The sequence below is a fragment of the Lissotriton vulgaris genome, chromosome 10 (genome assembly GCF_964263255.1).
Source record: "Lissotriton vulgaris chromosome 10, aLisVul1.2, whole genome shotgun sequence".
Taxonomy (NCBI): Eukaryota; Metazoa; Chordata; class Amphibia; order Caudata; family Salamandridae; genus Lissotriton; species Lissotriton vulgaris.
In genome coordinates, this window is record NC_141698.1 from 158,880,701 (window position 1) to 158,905,095 (window position 24,395).

The window sequence follows — 24,395 nt, forward strand, 5'->3', positions numbered from 1 at the left end:
CGATGCAACTTAAGCAATGCAACATTTTTACGGCACAGATGCGTCACGCATCTGTTCTATTTTTGCCCCATGGTGTGCCGCATTATAAATGCGGCACATCCATGGTGTCGGAGGCATGGCGCACAATAAGTGGTGCATCCCTGCTGATATGCAGGGATGCGCCACTTATTGTAAATCTGCCCCCTGGTCTCTATGTAAGAAATATCTAAAAGAGTAGTCCAGTATGTACACCAGTGCAAAGGATCCGACCCATGTCTATAAGTCCGGTTTTTAAAAAACCCTTGCAAGTATTCTCAAGCGAGACGCCAGGCGAACCTTCCAGTGTTTGTTTCTAGTTTTATTTTACCTCACAAAGCCATTTTAATACATAATGTGCTCACTATATGTGACCACACACAACAATATCACTTGTGTATGACTTTCATATTAAAATTAAGAAGTATGTTGTGGCCTAACAGCCAGAGCTGCTGACTTTGGATCTATTGAACCAGTTTCGAGTCCCAGCACTGGCTCAACATTGTTTGATTCTCAACAAATTACTTGAGGATGAATTTAAATTTTCTCAGTAAGTGTACTCCATCAAAACAGCAATGAAGTATACATACCGCCAAGATAAACGTCCGCCCGCCAAATTAATCATTAGGTTTAATCACGGCTGAGACTACTCTGTCTCCGCCGTAACTAAAGCCCTTTGATGGCCCTGTGGAGTGAAGGCCGTCGGAGGCAGACCTCTAATTCCACACACCAAATTTAGATGGGCGGAATTAGAGTTCAGTGTCGATCACCCCCAGGAATACCCTGGTGGTAAGGGGCAGTAAAAACTGCTATATGCTCCCCTTGGAATGGAAGACGACTCGAATGGCGAGGGAAGCATTTTATTTTTTTAAAGAAATTCCTGCTTTGGCATTTTCTTTTTAAAAATAACAAATTATAACAGTTTAGTACAGGGATCCATTATGTTGACGGAGCCCTGCACCAAACTTTAAACTGACAAGAACTGCTGTGATAGTGGTTCCTGTCAATACTTTAAAGAGGACCGCCTCCTTAGCGGTCATTTCTAAAATAGGTGGGCAGCACCTCCATCTGGGCGATAGGGTATTCCACTCTGTCTCTCTGACGGAGAAAAGGTCCACCCACCTATGTATAAAAGCCCATAATCTCCAATATTTAAAATAAAATTAATCTGACCTTGGATAAAATAATCTGGTTCTTATGTAAAGTACTCCAATGCACTTGTTCTTGATATATAAAACTACAAAATGCACTAATTGGCCTTTTTTTAAGAATGCATATGAGGCTAATCCTATACTCTGCTGCAGAAGAGGTTTCTCAAATTTGCCAAAATCATAAGCCTTGTGACTTTAGTGAACAGGTGTCACAGGCCAGCACCTAACCCTAGAAAGTGTTCTAGCTACAGACTCCAGTACAACTCACCATCTGCCACTCTTATGGGCTGATCAATATCTGGAGAAATCCACCCCTGACGTTGCACAAGTGACTAGGCAGTGGCTCCGAGGTGGTCTTGCGGCTGTCCAGAGGCAGACACGTATGCAGCCCCAGGGCAGCACACAGGCAGTCCCATGGCAACTCATCCAAGGGGCCTCCCCTATGCAGGAGAGATGGATTTACTTGCCCCAGCGATGGGTTCCATGAAGTAGCCAGGCCATACAACAGAGACTTCAACAGGTCACAGACTGCCATGACTGTCTTCAAGGGATCAAGCGACATCATCGTCAAGTGTTCACAATGGACTCCACCTACGCTCCTGATGCACTCACGTTTTAGTTATAAGACACCGATTGCCTCACAGCAAGAGTACGCTGGACCAACTAACATCCCCAAGGTGGACTGTCACTCAAATGACGGAAAGCTGAAAAGTCCAGCATTTTATCAGCACCAATTTTATGTCCAGATGTACTTGCTCCCAGCTGCAACGCTGTCCTGCGGACTGCCTCTCTGAACTGTGAGACTTCAGTTATTTTTAGTTATCTTCTCATTCCTTCCCACAGGTTAACACTGTTGTTTTTTTGCTTTTGTTAAAATTTGGGAGGATTGTTGTGTCCTGCTGGACAGAGACTAGTGTTTTGCCAGCCACTTCCTCAAGGGCAGGCCCATACACCCACCTCACACCCATCCAACACAGGCGTCACTGGTCAGGTGACCCTGCAAATAAAAGAGCTCGATTACACATGCTCGAGGCGAGTTCCAATACCCACATTTACTGTGTCTGTGTCATCATTCATTAGTTATGTGGGCCTAGGGCCCACAACACAACATGGTCAAAGATTTGACATTTACGGGGGCGTGGCTACGACAGCCAACATGGCGGACGCAACTTAGCGGAGCTCCGTCCCGCTGATAATTTCCTTGCCCAATTATCCTGCCTTTCCCCCTCGCCCGAACTTGTCCCGCAGCAGGGAGGTGTGGCGGAAGGTGTCCGGCAGGTTCTAGGAGACTTTGAGCCGCATCGGAGGTGGGGGCGGTGAACAGTCGACCCCCGGAGGCGGAGCGGCCTGCACCAAGCAGAGGCGCCGGGACCTCGATTTTGGAGGCGCCCCGGGAGCGTGACGATCAACGGCGGACGGCCGAGCTGGGCCGTGGTGCGGCCCGCCTCTGACCCGGGAGGGACTACTGGAGCACCGGAGCCTGTGGTGGGAATCGTCGGCCCCGGCGCTGCGCTGGGGGCCCGAACGGACGCCCGGAGATCGTGACCGGCTGGGCATGGATTGAGCCGGGGGCCCTGACAACGCTTAGACCCGGAGTAGTGTGGCCCATGCGGTGAGTGCACAGCTGAGACTTAAGGGGCAATAGAGTGGAGGGGCCGGTGCTGGGGGCTCGGCGGTCAGATCGGGCCGCAGCGGACTGGGCCTCTGCAACACACGTGGTTTGCCCCTGAAGTGGTTTGTACCAGGCTGCCTGGAACTTGCTGGGACTCGGTGGTCGGATCGGGCCACTGCGTGCCCTCTTGAGCCCCCGACTGTGGTGCGGCGGTCTTCTGGCCGCCAGGAAAGTGGCACAACGCCCAGTGTGAGGCGCAGACCCTCGCTGGATAGCCCCATCGGCCCTACGCAGACTGCACCGGGCGACCGGGGCAGCCGCGGGGACCGGGGGTCGCCCGACCCTCTCCTAAGCAATTTCAGGTGGAGCTGCGGGTCGGACCAGGGAGTGTTGTGGGGCCTTGATGATCCACGAGACGCTGATGATGGCTGCTTGAACAGGTGGGTCACCTGGGTAAGCCGAGCTGTGAACGACCTACTTACCTGAGTCTGGTGTCTCGAGGGGATAACAGCTAGAGGGCCTGGAAAAGGCGACTGGCGGAGGCGGCCCCCTGGGTGGAGGCTGTGTAACCCCGGGGCCCACGAGATAGACTTTCCGTGACACTGACCCCACCAATCGCTGATCATGACCAGAGGCGGGGGCGGCAGCGGAGCCTCGAAGCAAGCTACCCTCGACAGATTTACCGGCGCAGGGGGAACAGCCGTGGCCTCCGGGGGCCCTCCATCCCAGGGGCCAGATAATGCAGCGCTCCTGGAGGCAATCACCCAATCCAGAGACACTCTTGACACCAAAATAGGGGCAGTTGGGGCGGATGTTACTTTATTGCGCCAGGATTTACGCAATGCAGTGGCCCGTATTACGGAGGCTGAAGCACGGATCACCGGAGTGGAGGATAATGTCGTAACATTGAAAAAGAAAGTCGCTACCATGGAGGGAATTCAGAAGGGCCTGGCGCTCCGGGTGGAGGATGCCGAAGGGCGGGCTCGGCGCAACAACCTACGGTTCGTTGGATTTCCGGAAGATTGCGAAAAAGGGGACATGGAGGCCTTTCTTACTCGCTGGTTGGAGGGCTGGCTGCCGCCAGAGTCCCTCTCTCGCTGTTTTGTCATCGAGCGGGCACACAGGGCGCTTGCTCCTAAACCACCAGTCGGGGAGCGCCCACGACCGGTGATAGCCAAATTGCTTAATTATCACGATCGGGACACTATCTTGAAACAAGCCCGTTTGAAGGAACCCCTCATGTGTGATAACCAACGGATTCTAATATTCCCGGATTACACAAAGCTGGTGCAGCGACAAAGACAATCCTTCACAGATGCTAAAGCTCGCCTGAGAGGCCTTAAAATCCAATATGCCCTACTCTATCCAGCCCGTCTGCGGGTGATCTATCAGTCCCGCACTTTGTTCTTCAATTCTCCGGAAGAAGTTTTCAACTGGACTGATGAGACAGTTCGAGTCCGGCCGCACACGTCGCCGGCTCGAGATTCTGACTCGTCCTCCTCAATGGCGCCGCGGCAGACTCATAGGCGGTCTCGTAGCAGGAGCAATTGGAGGTCCCGCTCCACCAAAAGATCCCCCGCCAAGAAAGTTGCTGCAGAGGGGACCGCTCCCCCAGATACTCAGACTGTGGATCCGTGAAAGGAGATGAGACTTTCCACAGAGCTGTGAGGTGAGATCGGCGGGTAGACTCAGGCTGCCCGGCCGGGGTGACGGGCGTGCTCTGGACACACCGATATCCTCGGTTATGGACATTGACTTTCAGTTATGGGATGTGGGGCGAGGGAGGATGGGGGGTGGACTGCAGGGCGGACATTTGCCTCAGGGTAACAGCAGTCCAGTTTTCCACAGGTGTTGATTGCCCCCCTAAGGGGCTAGTTGGGGGTTGAGGGGTTGGCTTATGGGGATCCATTGGAGTGGGTGGGCGCTGACCTCCCGTTGGGGGTTGGGGCAAGCCCACACCGCGACAGATACTTCAATGTTGCTGAGGTATAGGGGGGGTGGCTGGTGTTCAGGGAGTAGAGTCGGGGTCTGGTTCGGGGTGGGGAGATGGGGGGAAGCAGGAGTTTGGGGAAATCAGGGGTAGCTCTTTACTACACGATGGTCCACCTGGTTAGATTGATGATGTCTAGGCAAATTCACTCCCAGGCGCCCAGGCGATTGCTAACTTACCCAATTGATGGTGGCTAGAGGCCCTGCTCCGGAGCTCCCCAGGGCGGCGCTACGAATAGTGAGCTGGAATGTACGGGGCATGCTTGATAAAATTAAGAGAGGTGCTGTGCTGCGACAGGGGAAAAGGGAGAAGGCAGATGTTTTATTGTTGCAAGAAACCCATCTCCTGGGTACCAAGACCCTTAGCCTACAGCGCTATGGGTATCAACAGGTGTTCCACGCTGGTTTTGTCAGGGGGTCCCGGGGAGTTGCAGTAATGATTCACCGGAGGGTGTCCTATGTCCACACTACACAGTGGATTGATGCCCAGGGTAGATATGTGTTTATCAGGGGAACGATTGGTGGTGAGCCGGTTGTCTTTGGCAGTGTGTATGCTCCCCCTCCGCTGCAGTGGTCTCTTGTGGAGAAATTGTTCGCTGTCTGGACTGAGATCCCAGATGCACTGGCTGCGATCGGAGGTGACTGGAATGATGTTATGGATGGCGCGATGGATCGCTATAGACCGGGTGGTGGGCAACCGATAGCTACCCCTATGAAGTTGCATGATATGGCGCGGGGCTTGGGTTGGACGGATGCATGGCGCTATCAACATACCTATAGTCGGGAATTCACTTATGTCTCGGCGGTCCATAACTCCTTCTCAAGATTAGATTACCTGTTTGTTCCTAGCACCAAGAGAGGAAGGGTGGAATCGACAGCTATATTGCCGCGTGGGCTCTCTGACCATTCCCCCATTGCGATCGACATCCTCCTGGACAGGAGACGGCAGCCATTTAGATGGCGCCTCTCCACCTGGCATATTCAGCAGGACAATTATCAGTCTCATATGCGAGAAGCCATAGCCCACTATTGGACTGATAATGAGGGGTCAGGGGTGGATGATGTGACTCTTTGGGAAGCTTTGAAACCCACACTCCGAGGAGTAGATATAGCCTGGTGCGCGGGTCGCCGTAGGTCGCGCGGAGAGGAGCTGGAGAAGGCTGCGGACCGTGTCCGTACCCTCGAGAGCATATGTACGGAGACGGGGGTGGAGGAAGATATCAGATGATTGCTACAGGCGCAGAGAGACGCTGCATCCCTACAACTTGAGGAGTCACGCCAGGTGTGGCTCGCGACGCAGAGCAGAATCTACCAGTGGGGGGGATAAGTCCGGCACAATGCTATATAGACTCTGCCAGGGCACGTTCCAGGCGCCGACACTGCCGGCATTACGGGATGGGGCCGGGGGCTCTCTTTCGGACCCAAGGCCAATTGCTGACAGCTTTGCGTGCTATTATGCAGCACAGTACTCCCCTAGGGAATCCCTCCCAGCAGAAGAGGTCGATAAATTTCTGGCGGATCTCCCACCGCGGGGGATCTCTGACGATGAGCGCGATAGTCTTGAGCTCCCTCTGTCCGCGGAAGAGCTGGGGTAGGCCCTTGGAGAATTGAAGGCCTGGAAGGCCCCAGGGCCTAACTGGTTTCCATGCGAGTTTTTCCGGAAATATCATCTCCAGTTAGGGGCACACTATAATAAGGCATTGGATGCTGCTAGAGATTCCGGCCATCTGCCGAGAGACTGGAGACACGCTGAGATAGTGGTCTTCTGCAAACCAGGGAGGTCCCCAGATCGCCATGAATCCTATCGCCCTATCTCGCTTCTAAATATCGAGGAGAAGATACTGGCCAAGGCCCTCGCTAACCGCCTCCCCCCACTAATTACCACCCTGGTCCACCCGGACCAGGCCGGCTTTATGCTGCACAGAGCTACCAGGCATAATATTAGGCGGGCCCAAGTAGCTTTGGAAATGATGCAAGCTACCGGAACCCAGGCAGCGCTTTTGTTGGCAGATATAGATCGAGCTTTTGACTCGCTGAGCTGGGTTTATCTGCACGCGCTCCTGCCTCGTTTGAATCTTGGACCCTATTTTCTCTCCTACATTCGGCTGCTATATACAGACTTGACGGCATCGGTGCGGGTAGCGGGCGCGACCTCGGATGCCTTCCCTATTGGACGGGGCACCCGCCAGGGGTGCCCTCTCTCGCCATATCTATTCGCCCTCGCCATGGAACCTCTTGAGGCGTGGGTACGCATAGACGCGCAGATGAAGGGGTTTGAGTGGGAATCTGGGCTGTCCGATAGGATTGCTCTCTATGCAGACGACGTGCTGTTCTTTCTCACTGACCTCAATAGGTCGGGCCCGAGAGTCCTTGAAATTATGAGGGTGTTTGGAGAGGTCTCGGGACTTCACCTTAATGTGCAGAAATCTACTCTATGGACCCTGGGAGGTGGTGTGGCGCTGGGTGACTGGGCGTCGACTCTACAGGAAGAGGTGGGGGGCCTTAAATACCTCAGAGTATTCTTAACGGATGTACCGGGAGTCTCGTGGGAACGTAACATCGTTCCGGTATGGGACAGGGTTCGATCCGATATGAAGACATGGTCCCGCATGCCCCTGAATCTGTATGGCCGCTCAGCCATATTTAAGATGGTGGCCCTCCCGCGTCTGCTCTATCAGTTACAGAACCACCCTTACCCTGTCTCGCCGCAGTGGTTTCGCCAGGTCAATTCGGCACTGGGCCGCTTCCTCTGGGCTAGGGGTGCTGTCCGGGTAGCGCTTCGCACATGCTTCCTATCCACGTATTGTGGAGGCCTGGCGTCGTCAGATATTTGATCTTACTACCAAGCTTCCCACTTGTTGGTGTTAAACGAGTGGTGGTATGGTGATCGCAGTGATCCGGCCTATGCCCTGGAACTGTATTTGATGGAACCCGATACTTTGCATGAGCTGCTATACTCGGCAGGAAAGAGGAGGAGACTCCCGGTGGTTACACAGGTGGTATTCCAAGTATGGCGTCGAGCGCTTGGCCGCATGGGATGGTGGAATAAGCTGACGCAGGAGACCCCGCTGTGGCACAATGGCCGCTTACCGGCTCTGGCGGTCTTGCAGGGGTTTCGCGGCTGGGATGCGATAGGGATCTCGGCACTGGGTCACGTCGTGAAGGGAACGACCCTTAAATCATTCCAGGACCTGAGGGACGAATACGACATGCCTAACACCCAATTCTTTAAATATCTGCAGTTTCGACACGCTATTTCCCCTGCCCTGGAGGGACTGGAATCCCTGCCGGAGTTCAGCCCTCTGGAAGCTAAGTTGTTTATGGGGGAACTTGAAGATAAGAAAATATCCTGCATCTATCAATCACTAGTTACTCACTGCTCCCCCTCTCTGGATAACTTACGGTCTACTTGGGAGAGAGATGTGGGAGAATTAGATGAGGAGGGTTGGAGAGAGGCTCTAGCGGCCCTGAGGGAGGCGGCCATCGCTATACGACTGCGTTTTATCCAATTTAAATACCTGCACAGGGCCTATTACACGAGAGAGAGACTGTGTAGGGTTGGTTTGATTGCCTCCCCTGACTGCCTGAGATGTGGCCGAGATGTGGGCACGTTCATACACACGGTATGGTCCTGCTGGGCATTGGAAAGATACTGGAAGCGTGTTTGGGATTGTTTGGATGAGGTGCTGGGTTGGACGCTCCCTCGTACATCACAGCTGGGCCTTTTGCATGTTTTAGAGCAAGTGGGGGGCAACATCTATAAACAACACTTACTACTCCTGGGCCTCGTAGTGGCTAAGAGGGACGTGGCCCGTGCCTGGAAAAGCACTCGAGCTCCCCCGATAGAGGCCTGGAAACAGGGTTTGGACTACTATATGGGTCTAGAACATCCGGTGTTTGAGGCCCGGGGCTTCCCCAGAAAGCACTACAAAATTTGGAAGAGGTGGGCGGACTATAGGGGGCTGTGGCTGGAGCAGCCGACGCGACAAGATGTCACTAGTGAACAACTGCTTGGTGAACCAGGGCGTGGGTAAGAGTGTATTGCCTTTTTCATACTGACTACTTTACCAGAGGTGGATGGACATCGTGAACGGGGCTAGGGGGGGACCCGGGTGGGGGGTAGTTCTTACGGGGTGGGGGGACTAAGGGTTGTTCGAAAATATTGATTGATACTGATTTCTAAATTGATTGTTTATCTCTGTATTTTGATCTTATGCTCACGGCTCCTCCGGTGTTCGGAGTACCATGGATTTCTTGCAATCTTCCCTAACACAACAATAAAATTTGTTCTGAAAAAAAAAAAGATGTGACATTTACAAAGAATTGCTGTTTTTACGTTAAAAAATCACTCCTCAAGTCTGCAAAAGCTAGGAGAGTTGCAAACACCTATTGTTCTAAAACTGGGTCGTGGTTCTATACAGTTTGTGTTTATCATATTTTAGCCACACAAAATGTATGGGTAGTCTGTTCAGGAATTGTCCTCAAGGAAAGAAGGATGTTGGCGAAGGTATATGTTCCAGGAAAGGGATATGCATTTTAGGGTAATTGCTTCAGAAGGAGCTTGAATTCTACTTGATCATAACACTGGACAGCAGTGATGAATGTAAATCATGCAGCCCTTCATGCTTACTATGCCCTAGCGCCAAAGGTCTCCAAATACCTCCTGGTTCAGGTTCACCTTGAAGTTACCCTCAAGGCAGCCAAAGAGTTTAAATATTCTGCACCCAAGAAGTTGCCATTTCCACTCATCGGTCACCAAATGTTGATGGTGGGGAGCTTCCCTTTTGACTCAGAATGTAGATTTCCCTAACACAGAAGCAGGAATTATCCTGAAATTGAATGACCTCTATTTTTTTTAAACTTGGCTAGGATTTTTTTTTTAGGTGATAGTATATTGAATAACCCCACTTAGACTGCCATTGTGGTTTGTATGTATGGTTAATATCGATATCAGACAAGACACTGGTGCAGTAACGGCCACAAAGTTTGGATTTGAAAAGAAAAACAATAATTATGGAGGAGGTGGATGGTCCCAATTGGTAATAACAGAAACTGGGTATGAGTTTATATGGTAAAGAGGTTGCTACTGAAACGCTTTATGCAGAAATGTTTAGGATGGACACATATACTATTTCATGGACTTCATCACCTCAATAAGACAGAGACACGCTAGAGAATTAATGGACCCAGGAAAAATGCCTGCAAAAATAAAAGAATTGAATGATGATTGCAAGGTTATTGTGACACATACATCAAGTCAATGTCTGAAGTCTCCTTATAAATTGAATACACATGTATGAATTCGGCCATAACTTGAACCTACATTGTTGTTTCCATGATAAAGATGCAAAACATGGAAATTAAAAAATGTATCTCTCTATCACAAATGCAAAAATCCGTGAACAATGAGTTTCTTGTGACTCAAGGGCCTAAAAAGACAACATGTTTTTCAAAAAATTACTTACTGGGGCAGTAATTGGAAGGAGATTCTATAGGGGCTGAGGTACAGTTCTGGGGTTGGTTCAACATAAAAAGAGGATGCTGTGGATTGGCTGTAGAAAGTCACCAGCTACCGAGATGATTCATTTGTGTGCCATCTCCTTGTGTTTCTGGGAGGTATAGTATAAAAATATTGTTGGTGCTATGAGAGGTAAAAGAGCATATTGCTCTACTCTGAGTCTGAGTAGAATCCAGACTTTCCTTCATGCGTGCTAAAAAAAGCTACATTTTGCACTCTGTAGTAGCACAGTCTGCAAACCTCCGGTTTCTCAATGGCAGGAGTCCTACTAACTGTAACCCTACAGTCATGAGCAGCCCAGATGACTTCTGCTAAATTGCAGGAAACGTGATGTGGGACAAAACAGATACCTATTGCAAGCCGCTGTGCTCTCTTGGTGCCGGGAAGTCTGGAAACTAGATGTGCTCGGCGTCTGGTATCCAATCAAATCCTTTTACAACACAAGTCTCCTTGTTGGTATTTCTAATGGAAAGCACAGAAATTTTAATCATGGCCATCCCAGGCACCAGGGGCTACCCTGAAAAAGTTTGATGTCAACAACATTTTCCACCAAACAAGTATAGTGCGAAAATGCAACCATTCGCAGAATAGTTTGAGGGCGGGGTAAGTTAATTCAACAAGCTCGCTTTTATTTATAAAAGAGAGTAAATGGTGTATTTTTACTTCAAGTTCTGAAAAGAACTCAAGACCCAAGTCCCAGAAACATTTCTTTTTCTGCACCAGCAAAACCCCAAAACATTGTAGCAGCCCACCAGACAAACGCCTTCCTTCCTAGTGCCACTGTCCTGCTGGCAGAAACTCCTACGTTAGTTATTTACTGAGAGCTGTGCAGGAGCTAGAGTTGCCATCTTTCTTGTCGGCCTCCATAAAAAAGCCAGCAGAGAGTTGTGACCTTTCTTGCTGGTGAAAGGACAGGGCCCATATGTTCTAGAATCACAATCTGATGGTTCTTTTTAGCAGCATGTGAGCATAGATGGGAGAAAATCGTTATTAATACCAGTCAATCCAACAGGACTTTCTCTGGACACATAGCAACCACAGACAACATCGTAAGGCTAGTTAATTTTCTACAAAGCCATAAATAGCTGGACATAAAGACACCTCAAAGCAAGAGTGTAAAAATACATAAGAATAAGCATAAAGCCAAATCTGCGAATAAAGCTGAGGCGGTGCAACATGCACAAAACAATTAACTCAAGAAATAAAATGCATCAATGGGTCATGTAGCATAAAGCTACAGAGACAGAGCTCGATCTAAGATGCTCTCTCTCGCTGAAGGCAGAGAAGTGGGCACTTTCCCTACTCTAACATCGCATTATTACAGGTATTTTTCCCAAGAGTCCTTGCAGGTCACGCCATCCTCTCTGAACACGATCTAATAGGTAACTTTCCACCGGATAGCAGTGTTCCTGAACTGCAACATGTTGGCCTTGATTCCCAGGCCTTCTCCGGTGTAAAAAGCACAACAATTTCACTTATTGACTTGCGCTTGCGATATATCTCCTTCTCTTCTTGCCTGACTAATAAAACAAATACATTATTCGAGCTAACAAGGGCGCCACTTCCACCTGCAACGCAAAACGTGAGAAAGAACGAAACACGCAACACAGATGAAATCCAACTGTTAATTCTAAAGCGAGAGCTTCCAGGGAAATTGCATTTCAGGCCTACAAAATTCAGCTAACATTAGAGAATAGCATATGAACTTTACAAAATTGCCTAGGAACTAAGGTATGTTCACCTAATATTACTACTTACATGGAAAATGACACATTAATAAACACATTTAATAAATGAAGGATTGTCAGTTGCACAACACAAGTTTTTTACATTAATGTTTCTGCTAGTTACATTTACTTTCTACGTTAATTCTTCAAGTTACTATTCAATGGCCTAAATACATAACGTTTCATGTTATTGCATGTCAAAATTCTAACACTTCATGTTAACAGGATAAAGGACTATATATGTGGGTGTGCTCTATGTGTGATTGTAAGGCACCCCTACAAATAAAATGCATTTTCCGCTACATCAGTCGCCTCCGTGGCAAAACTTTGGCCCAGTCCGTAAAAACTCAAAAAGGTGGCAACCCTAGCAGAAGCTTGTGTGCACCTGCAGGGTTTTATAATGGTAAGTACATTGATGCAATGGTGTACGTCGCTTTGTGCCATGCGAGCTCTCGCAAGCTAACAACACCATTAGTAAGCTAGAATGTCTCATCCAAAATGTTTAGTTCAGTAAAAAATATCTTGGGGTCTTATTATGATGTAGACACCTTTGAACTCTTTTAAGGAGTCCATTCCTTGTATTAAAATAGAAGGAAAACAACTACACAAGGCTCTTTTAGGAATCCTTTGCATTTATAAGAGCCTCATAACAAAGGAGTAATGTGTTTCTTACTCGCACATTGGCACACACCAACAAATATACAATTTCCAACTTACATCATTGAGGTCAATGTTCTGAATCGCTTCAAGCGGGAGATGAACAATGTACCTTCCCATGATCCAAAGGCTTTCGGCACTAACCCATGATGAATTTGCATTAGACTCTGGTTAATTAAAAAAATAAGCTGATTATAATCCACAAAATTCAAATCATAAACACAAAAGGTTGTTTACGCTTCTGAGTGCATAAGATTGTTGTTTCTAAGTTAGCCCACTGGATGCCGTAGTTAGTACTATTTAATTGAACTAATGTTACTAAAATACAGGGCAACTCTATTACTAAAATATAGGGAACTCTTTCACCCATACCAGTATGGGTATTTGTATTGCACAGCAAACAACTCACAGGGGTCGTTTCAGAAACTAAATTATTGGTGTTATTCAGTAGTGTTGGACAAAATTTAAACTCAATCATTCCCAAATTAAAGTAGACATTTATAAATGCAGTCAGTCAAATTTGAGCATCTGGAATGAAAGATTTAGAGTGTTATGTTGAATTTATAAAAAGAATATACAAAAAATTCAAAAACTTTTCAATTTGACAGTGTGGTCATGGTAGCTACGCTCACATCATTTGTATTATCTGTGTATCACAGAATGACTGATTGTTAATGGCTTTAAAATCATCATCACAGAATAATGCTAATAAGCTTGTTTCTTTTAAATAACCTCTCTGGGGAGTGGTTTCTGTTATAACCATTATTAGATTAACACAATGAGTAAAGTTCTGTATACTACTTTGGGTACCATATTTCCTCTTCCATGTTTGTACTCATTTGATTTCTTCAAGTAAAAGTAGTTCTATAATAAACATAGCGTTTTCTTGGAATGCACATGGATAAACAACAAACCAATTTCTTTCAGCTGTCCACTCCCCTTCTATCCTGAGTTTTAGATATGGTTCAATAGTCTATATTTGAAGATGTACAAGAAGTACCACAAATGTTTCTGAGTTACATACTGTTAATTACACCATAAATAATATCATTTCTCCACAGCCTGGACAACTTTACTTCTCAGTTTCATTTATCAGGAGAAGACATGAGTCAAATGTCTTATTGAATGGAAACAAACATGAACCATATGGTGTTGTCGCCAAGTCAATACGGAAAGACTTGGAGATTATCAAGGAGCTACATCGGACACAATGTCCATCAGCACAAATCCAGCTGGATATCAATCTCACCAGCTTTACAGGGGTATTGAACTATTCCTACCCGGTCAGTGCGGGGCCCACATTTCTCCTAGAATAGTTGTCCCTAAAAAATATTTTTTAGTTAAACAACAGCGCAAACACATATGGTTGCCAGTTATTCCTCATGTATCCTTTTTTGCTGATACACCCCCTAAAAGTGTGGCATCTTTAGAATGGTTCTTACCCTTTATCCTTTCCTAGCAGTAGCAATGAAGAACATGCCATCTTAGAGGACAAAAGGTTCTGTGAGTTAGGGGAACTTATCCATTATGCGTTTTGATCTCAAATTATTCGGAAAGGAGGAGAATGTTATGTTACCCCACACAGCATGAGGGACAAATTAAAAATATCTGCCTGTCCACTGTGATGCTTTTCTCAGCTTGTAGACAAAACAGAGAAGAACCGTCAGTGCTGTGGAGAGCACGGCTGTATTAACTATTTGATCAGTCACTTTAACAACGGCTAAGCCTTCCATAAAAAATAGGTTTGCAAGGTGGAACTGCATTGAAAATATCAGTGATCATTTAACAAGACTCTGGGCAAACACCACCCTTGAAATCAAGCTATCAAAAAAAGGCAATCCTTTAAATACCCCTTTTTTTGATTCATTTAGGTGTCTGCTGTTGGAGACCAGGTTTGAGACAGAAATTGTGGGCAACACAGCTGCAATAAAAGAAGTGGAATGGGGGAGTCCTGATTTTCCAGGCATGCGATTGTGTTGGATGATCAAACGTTAGAATAAGCATCCCACCACCAAGATCACAACCATGCTCACTCACAGGAACGGAATAATAGTTAATGTTGCTTGAGTACCCCAAGTCTGGAATCAGTCTCTTATGTGAAATGAACAGTGGACGCGGTATACTTCTGATGCACTAAACACTTCCAAAGTGACTGCTCTATGGTGCATCATTAAACAGAGGTTAATATTAAAACAAAAAATCTGCATTTGTCCTATCGCATTGAAATGTAAAAGAGATCTTATACAATTCCCTCACATGTGGAGAGAGTTTGATTATCTTGCTACTTACTGCTAAAGTTATGAGACTTCTGGAGAATCAGTGTCATCCATTCATACAATGCCTGCCGAGTGCTTGCAGATATTTTGTCATAGAGGTCCTTGAACACTGAAGATCTAAATGGAATACAGTGGGAAGTTAGGGGACTTGTATACCCTTAATGAATATAGTATACCCTTTATACCAGTAAAGTTATAGATATTGTCTCCGGTTTCTACTGATGACAAATGAAAGCATCAGAAGTATTTCTCCTAGGTTACCCAATACATCATTGTATAATCTGGCTCTTCTGCCAAGTTATGAAGTTTTGTATCTGCCTGATCTTACATAACAAGAGAAATAGATAATTCCCGGCAACACATACGGCCTCAACATCAGTATTATAGCAGTACTCACAGCCATAACCTATAAGCAAAAACTGCTTTATTTGCTACATCAGGAAGAATAGGTAAGATCACATAAAAAAGCAATCAATAGCTATACACATTTTCACAGTGAGCTCACAAAACCTAGTTCTAACCAGATTTGTATCTATGTTGAAACTCTAGACCTGTTGATGTAAACTTGGGGGTCTCGAGGAAGGCAATGATTGAGACAGATGGTGAAGATTGAGACACCTGTGGTGGCAGATGGGATTGAAGGAAGAATGTACAGTAGTTGCTGGGGATAGTATTGTAGACTGCACAAGATCCAACAAGGGTGGAAAAGTCTGTGTGAGTCTGTAAAACCAATTTAGGGTCTGCAAACCTAAATAAGAAATAATTGGCCAGCCTCCCAAGGCTGTTTGCAGAGGGGGTTGGATGACCAGGGGAGGGGTTTGGATGCCAGGCCCTGCTCCCAACTGCTGGCTATGCTATAAACAAAAGAAATTCTGTGCAAAAAAACAAAGTTCAAATGAAATTATGGTTAGCTCTGGTTAGTACACCTTAATATATGTTTTAAAAAAAGACAAATTCACTTTAAAAACACAGTTTAAATAGCATAATTTGAACAACAAATGCAATGCCTATGACCTTACAATATCTTGTAGTTGCACCTCTCAGACCAAGGGTGAATCCAAGAGCATTATATTTGGTTTGTGATTTATGGTTTGCAAGGATTTTTGGGAGTTGTGGATTCCTGAGCTAACCATACATTGCAAATAACAGTGGCTTTCGATTTTAATTTTAATTCAAACCATAGCTGTCTTGTAACTTTGGTTTTGTAAGTGAAAAGAAATATATAAATATAAATATATATATCCACAGCCTTGGCTCAAACTTTCGCGGTCCAATGGCGCTCTCTCCACCAGTGCTAGGACTACAAAGCAGAGCCCCACTTTCCTATATTACACAACTCCCTTATAATAAGAGAATAAGTCCGCGGGGGGCGTGGCTAAGCACGCGATGTGAGCGGACGTGCCCGGGCTGAGCTCCGAGTGAAGCTCCCCAACCACGTTCCATTTCTCCTCAATATCCAGCGGTGGCGAACCCAAACTCGGACCGAGTGCGCCCGGGAACCTCCTCCGCCACCAGAGTAATTTTCAGACGGATCGGAGTGGCGGACTCTCCGGCCGGCAGCAACCCCGCCATCTACCCGCCCAGGGTTCACTTCCGGTCGGCAAGACCAACTACTTGAGGCCGGGGATCTGGCTTTACGAGGTAGGCCACGACACACACATCCTCCCAGGCGAAACCCAGAAAGGGGAAAGGGATCACGACACGGCGCCGGATACCCCCGGCGACCCAGCTCCTCAGGGGCCCCAGACGCTGCAAGAGGACATGCCACCCTGGCTAACAGCGAGCTGTAACGCCGACCCGCCCTACCCGACGGCTCCGAGGACGCCCCGCCATGCCTCGTGGACACCGGGGGTGACCGCGCTCCTTTGTTTGGGGGCACGCACGGACGGTATTACCCCCTAGGCCCCAAAGAACACCAACGGAGGCTGACCAGTCCTATCTCCTGGGCTCCTGCACCCACCCGCCTCCCTGGAATAGCCTCTGACCGGCACCGGACCCGTCCAGCACACAGGGGCCCGGCCCACGCAGCACACAGACTGCGACCACAACGGAACAGCACCGCCGGCGACCGGTCCTACATTAGGAGGACTTGTCTGTGCCTGCGCAGGTGAGAAACCAGAGTGGCCCTGCGCTCCTCACCGCGGCTAACCCGGCGCTGCGCTACACGGAGCCCTGCACAGCACTTGGTGGCATCCAGAGTCGCCCAACAGAGCGTGCCTCTCCTGGCCCAAGGGGCGGACCTGATCGGGGAGACCAGGCGGTCAGGCCTAGCAGACCTCCACGTGGTGCAGCCGAGAAGTGGCTTGACGTTGAGACACTTGCAGAGGCAACCGGTGTACTTGGGAACTCCCATATTGGTCAAGACGCAGCCAGCTCGCCCTCATCGGACGGTGCCATAGTGCAAAGTCCCGAAGACCCGACGGTGTAACGGCCATGCCCCCCCGCACCCGCGGACCACACACCGTCCGACACGAGTGGAGCAGAGTGCCTACCCGGGAGGCCCATACGAACGGGTCCCAACAGTGTTCATTGCAAGGGCCTACCCACCCGGCTGCCTCGCAGCGTCGACCAGCCCCATGTCAGGAGGGACCAGGGCAAAGACAGGCACCGGTGGGGCACCAAACAAAGGAAAGATGGTGAAAAACACAGAAGCTGACCAAACCGCCTCCAAGCTGGACACTATGCTGGCGGCCATGGAGCGCCTGGAAGAATCCGTACTGCTGACCCGTACATCGCTGGAGAACAGGATCGATAAAGTAGTAGTGGACCTGACGCTTCTCCGAGCGGACCACAAGAAACTGTCCGAACGCACCACGGCCCTGGAACTAACGATGGCGGAGACCTCACCCAAGCTGGCGCAGACAGACAAGCATGTACGTGACCTGATCAACCGGGTGGAGTTCCTCGAGGACAGGGAGGAGGATGCGGAAGGACGGGCCAGAAGAAACAATGTGCGCATAGTAGGCCTGCCGGAACGATGGGAGCGGAGGGAGACAGCGGAGCACATGGAGACCTGGCTCAGAGAACTTTTGCCGGAGGGCACGCTGTCACCTCACTTTGTAGTGGAGAGAGCGCATAGAGTGCCGTCCCGTCCACCCCCGGAGGGCTCCAACCCGAGACCGATGCTTATGCGGGTACTGAACTACCGTGATCGGGACGCCATCCTCCGTGAAACGCGGAAACTGTCAGACATAAAGGTAGACAACGCCAAGGTGATGTTCTTCCCTGATTACACCGTACAGGTTCAACGACAGCGACAATCGTTCTTGGCGGTGAAGCAACGGCTCAGGCGTCTGGCACTCAAGTACTCATTGCTGTTCCCGGCACGCCTCAGAGTGGTGGCGCAGGACAAGACCCACTTTTTCGATACTCCGGAGGCGGCGGCGACCTGGCTGGACTCGGGGGTGGATACGAACCACGGACCTGCACCAATGGAACAACGCAGACATCGGGGCACCCGCAGGCGGAGACAACAACGCCCCTCGAGGGCCGGATCGCCGACCGCGGACACAGAGATCGGCCCCACACCGGAGCAAATTCAGAATGAACAACAAGAGGCTCTTCGAATAGCAGCTGAGATAAGTGGTTCACAATCACCCATCCTGATCTCTAACGCCAGCACACGGTCCCGCAGGAGCGAAGACGACGAATACCTGTACGGATTGCCAGATGATTCGAATACTGAGGGCCTACCGGATGTCACACCCCAAACGGCGGATCTGCTAGCATAAGCAACCCACCTCATCCTGGCCCTGGCAGGGCTATCGCAATTGGCAACTTGGAGCAGTTTGTTCACTTCCAAGGTTGACCCGATCGAGGGTCCACATCGGCACTCCTAGGGGATCTGGTGGCTGCACCCGACCCCATGCCCGAGGTCTGTGCTCTATTCCCGAACCCCCCCATCTGCCGGACGGACACGGAACCGCCGCGGCCACCGGGAGGGGTGCCGGAGATGTACCACTAGAACATTCCCGGAAACGCAGAGTTGGTGGGGTGGACGGACCCCTGCAGGTGAGTGCCCCCCTTGGGGGACCAGCGGAGGAGGCCCCCCCCCCCCCCCGGAACTAAACATCCAAGTCCGGTGACATTGGGAACTCTGCACTGTTCGCGGGCACTGTCACTATTTGCTGGTACCCTTTGACCCACTGCCCGTGGAGGGGAGTCACCACGGCTCTCCTAGCACAGCAAACTAACTTGTTAATACCTAAGTGATGTACTTTGTCATCCCCCCATTGAACTCATGGATTGATTGAGCTCGATAGAGCGTTTGGGCGGCGACTTGTTTTGTTGTTGCCCTTTTGGTATTATGGTTCTGTTCACGTTCCCCCCTTTGAGATTAATGTTGGCATTGAAGTGTTCTGGCGCGCATTCCTGGGTCTGTGTGGGATGGCGGGTGGAAAGAATGAACATTGATAAATGCGGCTGTGTGTGCGCGGGCGGGGCGGGCTGGGAGTTGGGGGGGGGGGCGAGTGCTTGGGCGCAATGAATACTGTGATGACTACGGTTAACTTTTGTACCTGGAATGTCAGGGGCATGCACACACCCTCGCGCAGATATCAGGTGTACTCCTATCTTAAACGACATCAGATCCAGATTGCACTACTGCAGGAGACACACCTAGTCGCCACTGAGGTAGCCACACTCCGCCGTAGATGGAGGGGGCAGATATTCGCCACGACCTTTTCAGTGTTTGCACGAGGGTCCCTGATCTGGATACGACCCGGGGTTCCATTCGCACTGACACACAGCAACATTGACACTGAGGGACGCTATGTCTTCATACAGGGCAGGCTAGACGGGCAGCAGATTGTCATAGCCTCCATCTACGCACCTAATATCGAGCAAGGGAAATTCTTCACGCGATTATCGGGGGTGATTGCACCTTGGCTAGATGTACCCCTGTTGATAGGTGGGGATTACAATTGCGTGGTGGATGTCTCCCTTGACCGCTCGTCCCCCCCGGCGACAATCGCCCCAGCGCAGGCAGCCTCCGGGGCCCTACTTAATTGGGCGGCACAGTGGAACTTACAGGATGCCTGGCGAGTCAGAAACCCTACTGCCCGGGTGTATTCCTACTACTCAGGGGCCCACTCATTGCATGTCAGACTAGATAGGTACATGATGTCCCGCAACCTGATCCCCTCCGTGACGGACACTGACTCCTTGGGACGGACACACTCCGACCATAACCCACACACTCTAGTATATGGATGGAGACGCCCGCGCCCGCCTGTACCCACGTGGCGCTTACAACCGGATCTCCTGCTTGACAACCCATTCCGAGAGGAGATGTCCAGGAGAATTATACAATATTTCGAGGACAATAGCGACTCGACCTCCTCCCCGAGAATTGAGTGGGACGCCTTCAAGGCGGTGACCCGGGGGGGCTGCCTCAGTGTGCAGGCGGGCCTGCGAGGACAGGTGGAGAGAGATCTGATACGGGTGGAAGGGACATTACAGGACAAAGAGCGTGAGGCGACGGAGGGCGATGACTCCCAGCTGATCTCGGCCAGGGCAGATCATGCTGTTTTGATGGAGCGCCTAAAGAACATTAATTTTGCAGCACACTCCGCACGTACTCACAACACAGGGGATAAACCTGGCAGACTCCTGTCGTGGCTGGTACGACAAGACACCCAGTCCGCTACGGTCCTGTCGATCCGCACAACCCAGGGCGCTGAGGTCTACACCCAGAAACAGATTCACGAAGCGTTCACGTCACATTACAGGTCCTTGTACAGCTCACGGCTGCGGGCCACAGTGGTGGAGATCACGGACTATTTGGCGACACTGCAACTTCCGGCAGCTACTGCTGCCCAACAAACAGAGCTAGGTGCTGCGCTCACTAGTGAGGAACTGCGGGAGGTGATCTTCTCCCTCTCCAATGGCAAGGCACCGGGCCCTGACGGACTCCCGGCTGAGTTCTACAAAGCCTACTCGCTGGTGTTGAAACCGGAACTGTTGAAGGTGTATAAGGCAGCGTCGGAGGATGCTGAGCTCCCGGCGTCCCTGAACGAAGCTAACGTGGTCTCCCTGCTTAAACCGGGTAGGGAAGCAAACGAACTCGGCTCGTACCGACCGTTAGCACTCCTCAATACCGATTACAAAATCTTAGCTGCGACACTGGCTCGGAGGCTTGCACCGCTGGTCCCCAAGCTGGTGCACTCTGATCAGAACGGCTTTGTGCCCACCCGGTGCACGTCTTATAATCTGCGCCGCTTTTTCAGAGTCCAACGGTATGCGACCCCCGCCTGGCCACGCTCAGGATGCGTCATCCTTGATCTGGAAAAAGCGTTCGACTCAGTGGAGTGACCGTATCTCCTCCGAGTCCTCGAGAAGTACGAGCTGTGTGACGCCTACGTCCAGATGGTGGGGCTCCTCTATCAGGCACCCGAGGTACGCGTACGGACTGGGCGGTTGTTCTCTGACAGGATTCGTATAGGGAGGGGCACCAGGCAGGGCTGCCCTCTCTCCCCTCTGCTATTCGCCCTGGCGATGGAGCCACTGGCGGAACTGCTCCGCACCTCCGGCGACACCTGGGGAATCCCACTGGCAGATGGCATTCACTCGGTGTCTCTGTACGCCGATGACCTGTTGTTATATATCAGGGACCTCGCCTGTATACCCGCGGCAATTACGGCCATCTTTCAAACGTTTGGGGACATGTCGGGGCTCCGCGTTAACTGGGCCAAATCGGGAGTTTATGCATTCAGTGCCGAGATGCCACAATGCGAAGTGCGCATGATGGGAGAGACGCTCCGATGGCACCCAACGGTATTCAGATACCTAGAGATCCTCATATACCGGGACCCTGTAGATCTCCTGGAGGGCAATCTAGTGAGAGCCATATCCTCGCTCTCGGCCCAGGTCACGTTCTGGAACTCCCTCCCACTGAATGTGCCGGCCAGAGTGGCACTAACCAAGATGATAATGCTCCCCCGGCTCCTCTATTATTATACTAACCTGCCAGTGTATGTACCGGCGCGCATATTCAAGGGGTTGGAGGCCCTCACCAGGGGCCTCATCTGGAATAAAGGGCGACCCCGGGTAGCATTGAAGACCCTCTACGCGGCCACGGACGCTGGAGGCTTGGCGGTTCCCAATCAGGAGCTATATTACTTAGCAGCCCAGCTACAATGGGTCACTTACTGGCTGAGCGGCAAGAACTTGACGGACACGGCCACAGCTGACACTACCCTGTCCCCCGTACGGGTGCTGACACTCTTCCACCCCCTGACGCGGAGCCGACCCCCCACTCAGATCCACGTGGCAGTCGCGAAACAGTGCTTTATGCGGAGCCTCAGACTCACCAAAACTACGGTACCCTATGCCCCGAACGTGCCTCTGCTAGGGACTCCCCTGGGCACTGGCGTACTGTCCTCGACCGAGCTACGCAGTTGGACTGCGGCAGACTTGGACGAACTGGGCGGCCTGTATAGCGACGGAGAGCTGTTGCCCTTCGAGACCTTGGCCGCAGATACTGGCCTACCAGTGGGCCAGTTTCTGACACACGCCAGGCTACTCCGTGAGCTCACGAAGACGTGGGGTGACATGGGCCACGAACCGTCCACTCATCTGCTTATCCAGTATCTACATGTGATGGGCGATGGCTCCCATATAGTGCATTGGTTAGCACAAGCACTACACAGCCATACTCAATTCTCTTCCCAAAAACTGAGGGAGAAGTGGACGACCGACCGGGGTAGCGCCTGGACGGACAAACAGTGGGCCGCGGTCTTAGCGGGCGCCAGAAACATCCCTCGCAACGCGCCATTCAAGACCATCCAATATTACATCATACACCGCGCGTATTTGTCCCCAGACAAACTGAATCGCTACTTTGGACTTGCATCGTCGGCGTGTCCCAGATGTGGTCTCCTGGATTCAGACCTCCTACACGCACTCTGGAGTTGCGCCCACCTCACCATATACTGGTCGGCGGTCACAGACACATTGACGGCGGCCACAGGCGACACCCTCCCCAAGACGTGGGAAGCATGCCTGCTGGGACTCTACAAGAGGACCAAACAGACCAAGCTACGGGCGCGTTTTTGGGACTTAGGCCTCATTATGGCCAAGCGTCTCATCACGAAACGATGGAAGAGTGCCACCCCACCGCGCCCTGCAGACTGGCGTCGTTCTCTTGGCAACTGGGCTTGCGCGGAGAGTGTGTCTCTACACAGGGAGGAGACCGCGGGCCTACGGAAGTACCCGATCGCCCAAGACTGGGACGCCACCCTAACCGCGTTCCACCGGGCGTGCACCCAGGCCGGTATAGCGTGACCACCCCGACACGGAATAGTGGGGGCCCAGTAGACTACTGTCCAGGCGTGGCGCGAGCTCCCCCTCTCCTCCGCCCCCGCCCCCTCCCCCTCCCCCGATAGACGGGGTCTTGCCCAACGGGAGGTGTCCCCTGTTGCCCCCCCCGCCCCTGCTTCCCCCCTCCCCGACCTGCAGCCGCAACGACACTACATCCTCAGCCGTCCACAATCCCACACAGCCCACATAGGGTGCGTCATACACAGCTAGGACCCCAGATACACTATTATACACGCATACACTAATCCAACAGTTGTTGAAATGTTTCTCCCTCACCCCCTTCTTTTCATTCCCAGTTATGTCTCTTGGGTGGCAAAGAGAATGTTTCTGCTGTACTCAAGATGTTACTAGATTTCCCCTCCCCGTTTACTTTACACACAATGCTTGTTGGTCACTGCCGGGAGCAAGAGACTGAAACCCAGCGACCCGTATGGCCATGTGGGATATGATCCTGCCTTTGACTGCTAATGTGCCAACCAGGGTACGCGACCCAAGACAATTGGTTGCTGGATTACATGACCACCTTGGTCCTTCTGCGGCGCTGCGGGCCACGAGCACTACGGCCCGAGACATTTCCTGGCACTGCCACTTACGAACTAATGCATCCCCCCTGGCTACTGTTTATTTTCACTCATGTATAATTGACATGTCAAAATGTGCTACTTGCTGGGTACCGTTTGTAGTAATTTTTCCTTTTTATGTCATTGTATGAATACTTGCCTTCTTATCTGTGAAACTAAATAAAGTTTGAGACCATTGGTCTTAAAAAAAAAAAATAAGAGAATAAGTCCGCACTCACAAAAGAGTTTCTTTCCCAGTCCTTTGATTTATTCGTCAAAAATCCAGCATATTAAGTTACAAAACCAACGCGTTTCGCAACCCACAGTCGCTTGTTCACGGTAAATGCAAAAGTGTACAAACTCCTCCTATATTTTCGAAGGACCCCCACAAACTTTCTGTTGCTGATCTCACTTCCTGTGGATTCACAGGAAGTTAGATGGAAAATGTAGTTTTTAGTCATTTCTTCATATGTTTCAATGTTTATATGCACACAGACTTATGTAAACACTTTTGCGGCCATAGACAATTATATTACCACATATATATCGTCAGTACAGTTGTCCGACGTAC

The 24,395-nt window shown here is 50.4% G+C and overlaps 1 protein-coding gene across 1 annotated transcript in view; it reads right to left on the minus strand.

Moving 5' to 3' along the window:
- OTOA (otoancorin) overlaps nt 1-24,395 on the minus strand; it is a 255,133-nt gene that overhangs the window by 221,100 nt on the left and 9,638 nt on the right. The window contains exons 3-4 of the mRNA XM_086939735.1: nt 14,959-15,062; nt 12,730-12,836 (exon numbers count right to left, since the gene is read on the minus strand). Coding sequence (XP_086795861.1) covers nt 12,730-12,836; nt 14,959-15,062 — 211 coding nt within the window. The remainder of the gene's footprint in view (nt 1-12,729; nt 12,837-14,958; nt 15,063-24,395) is intronic.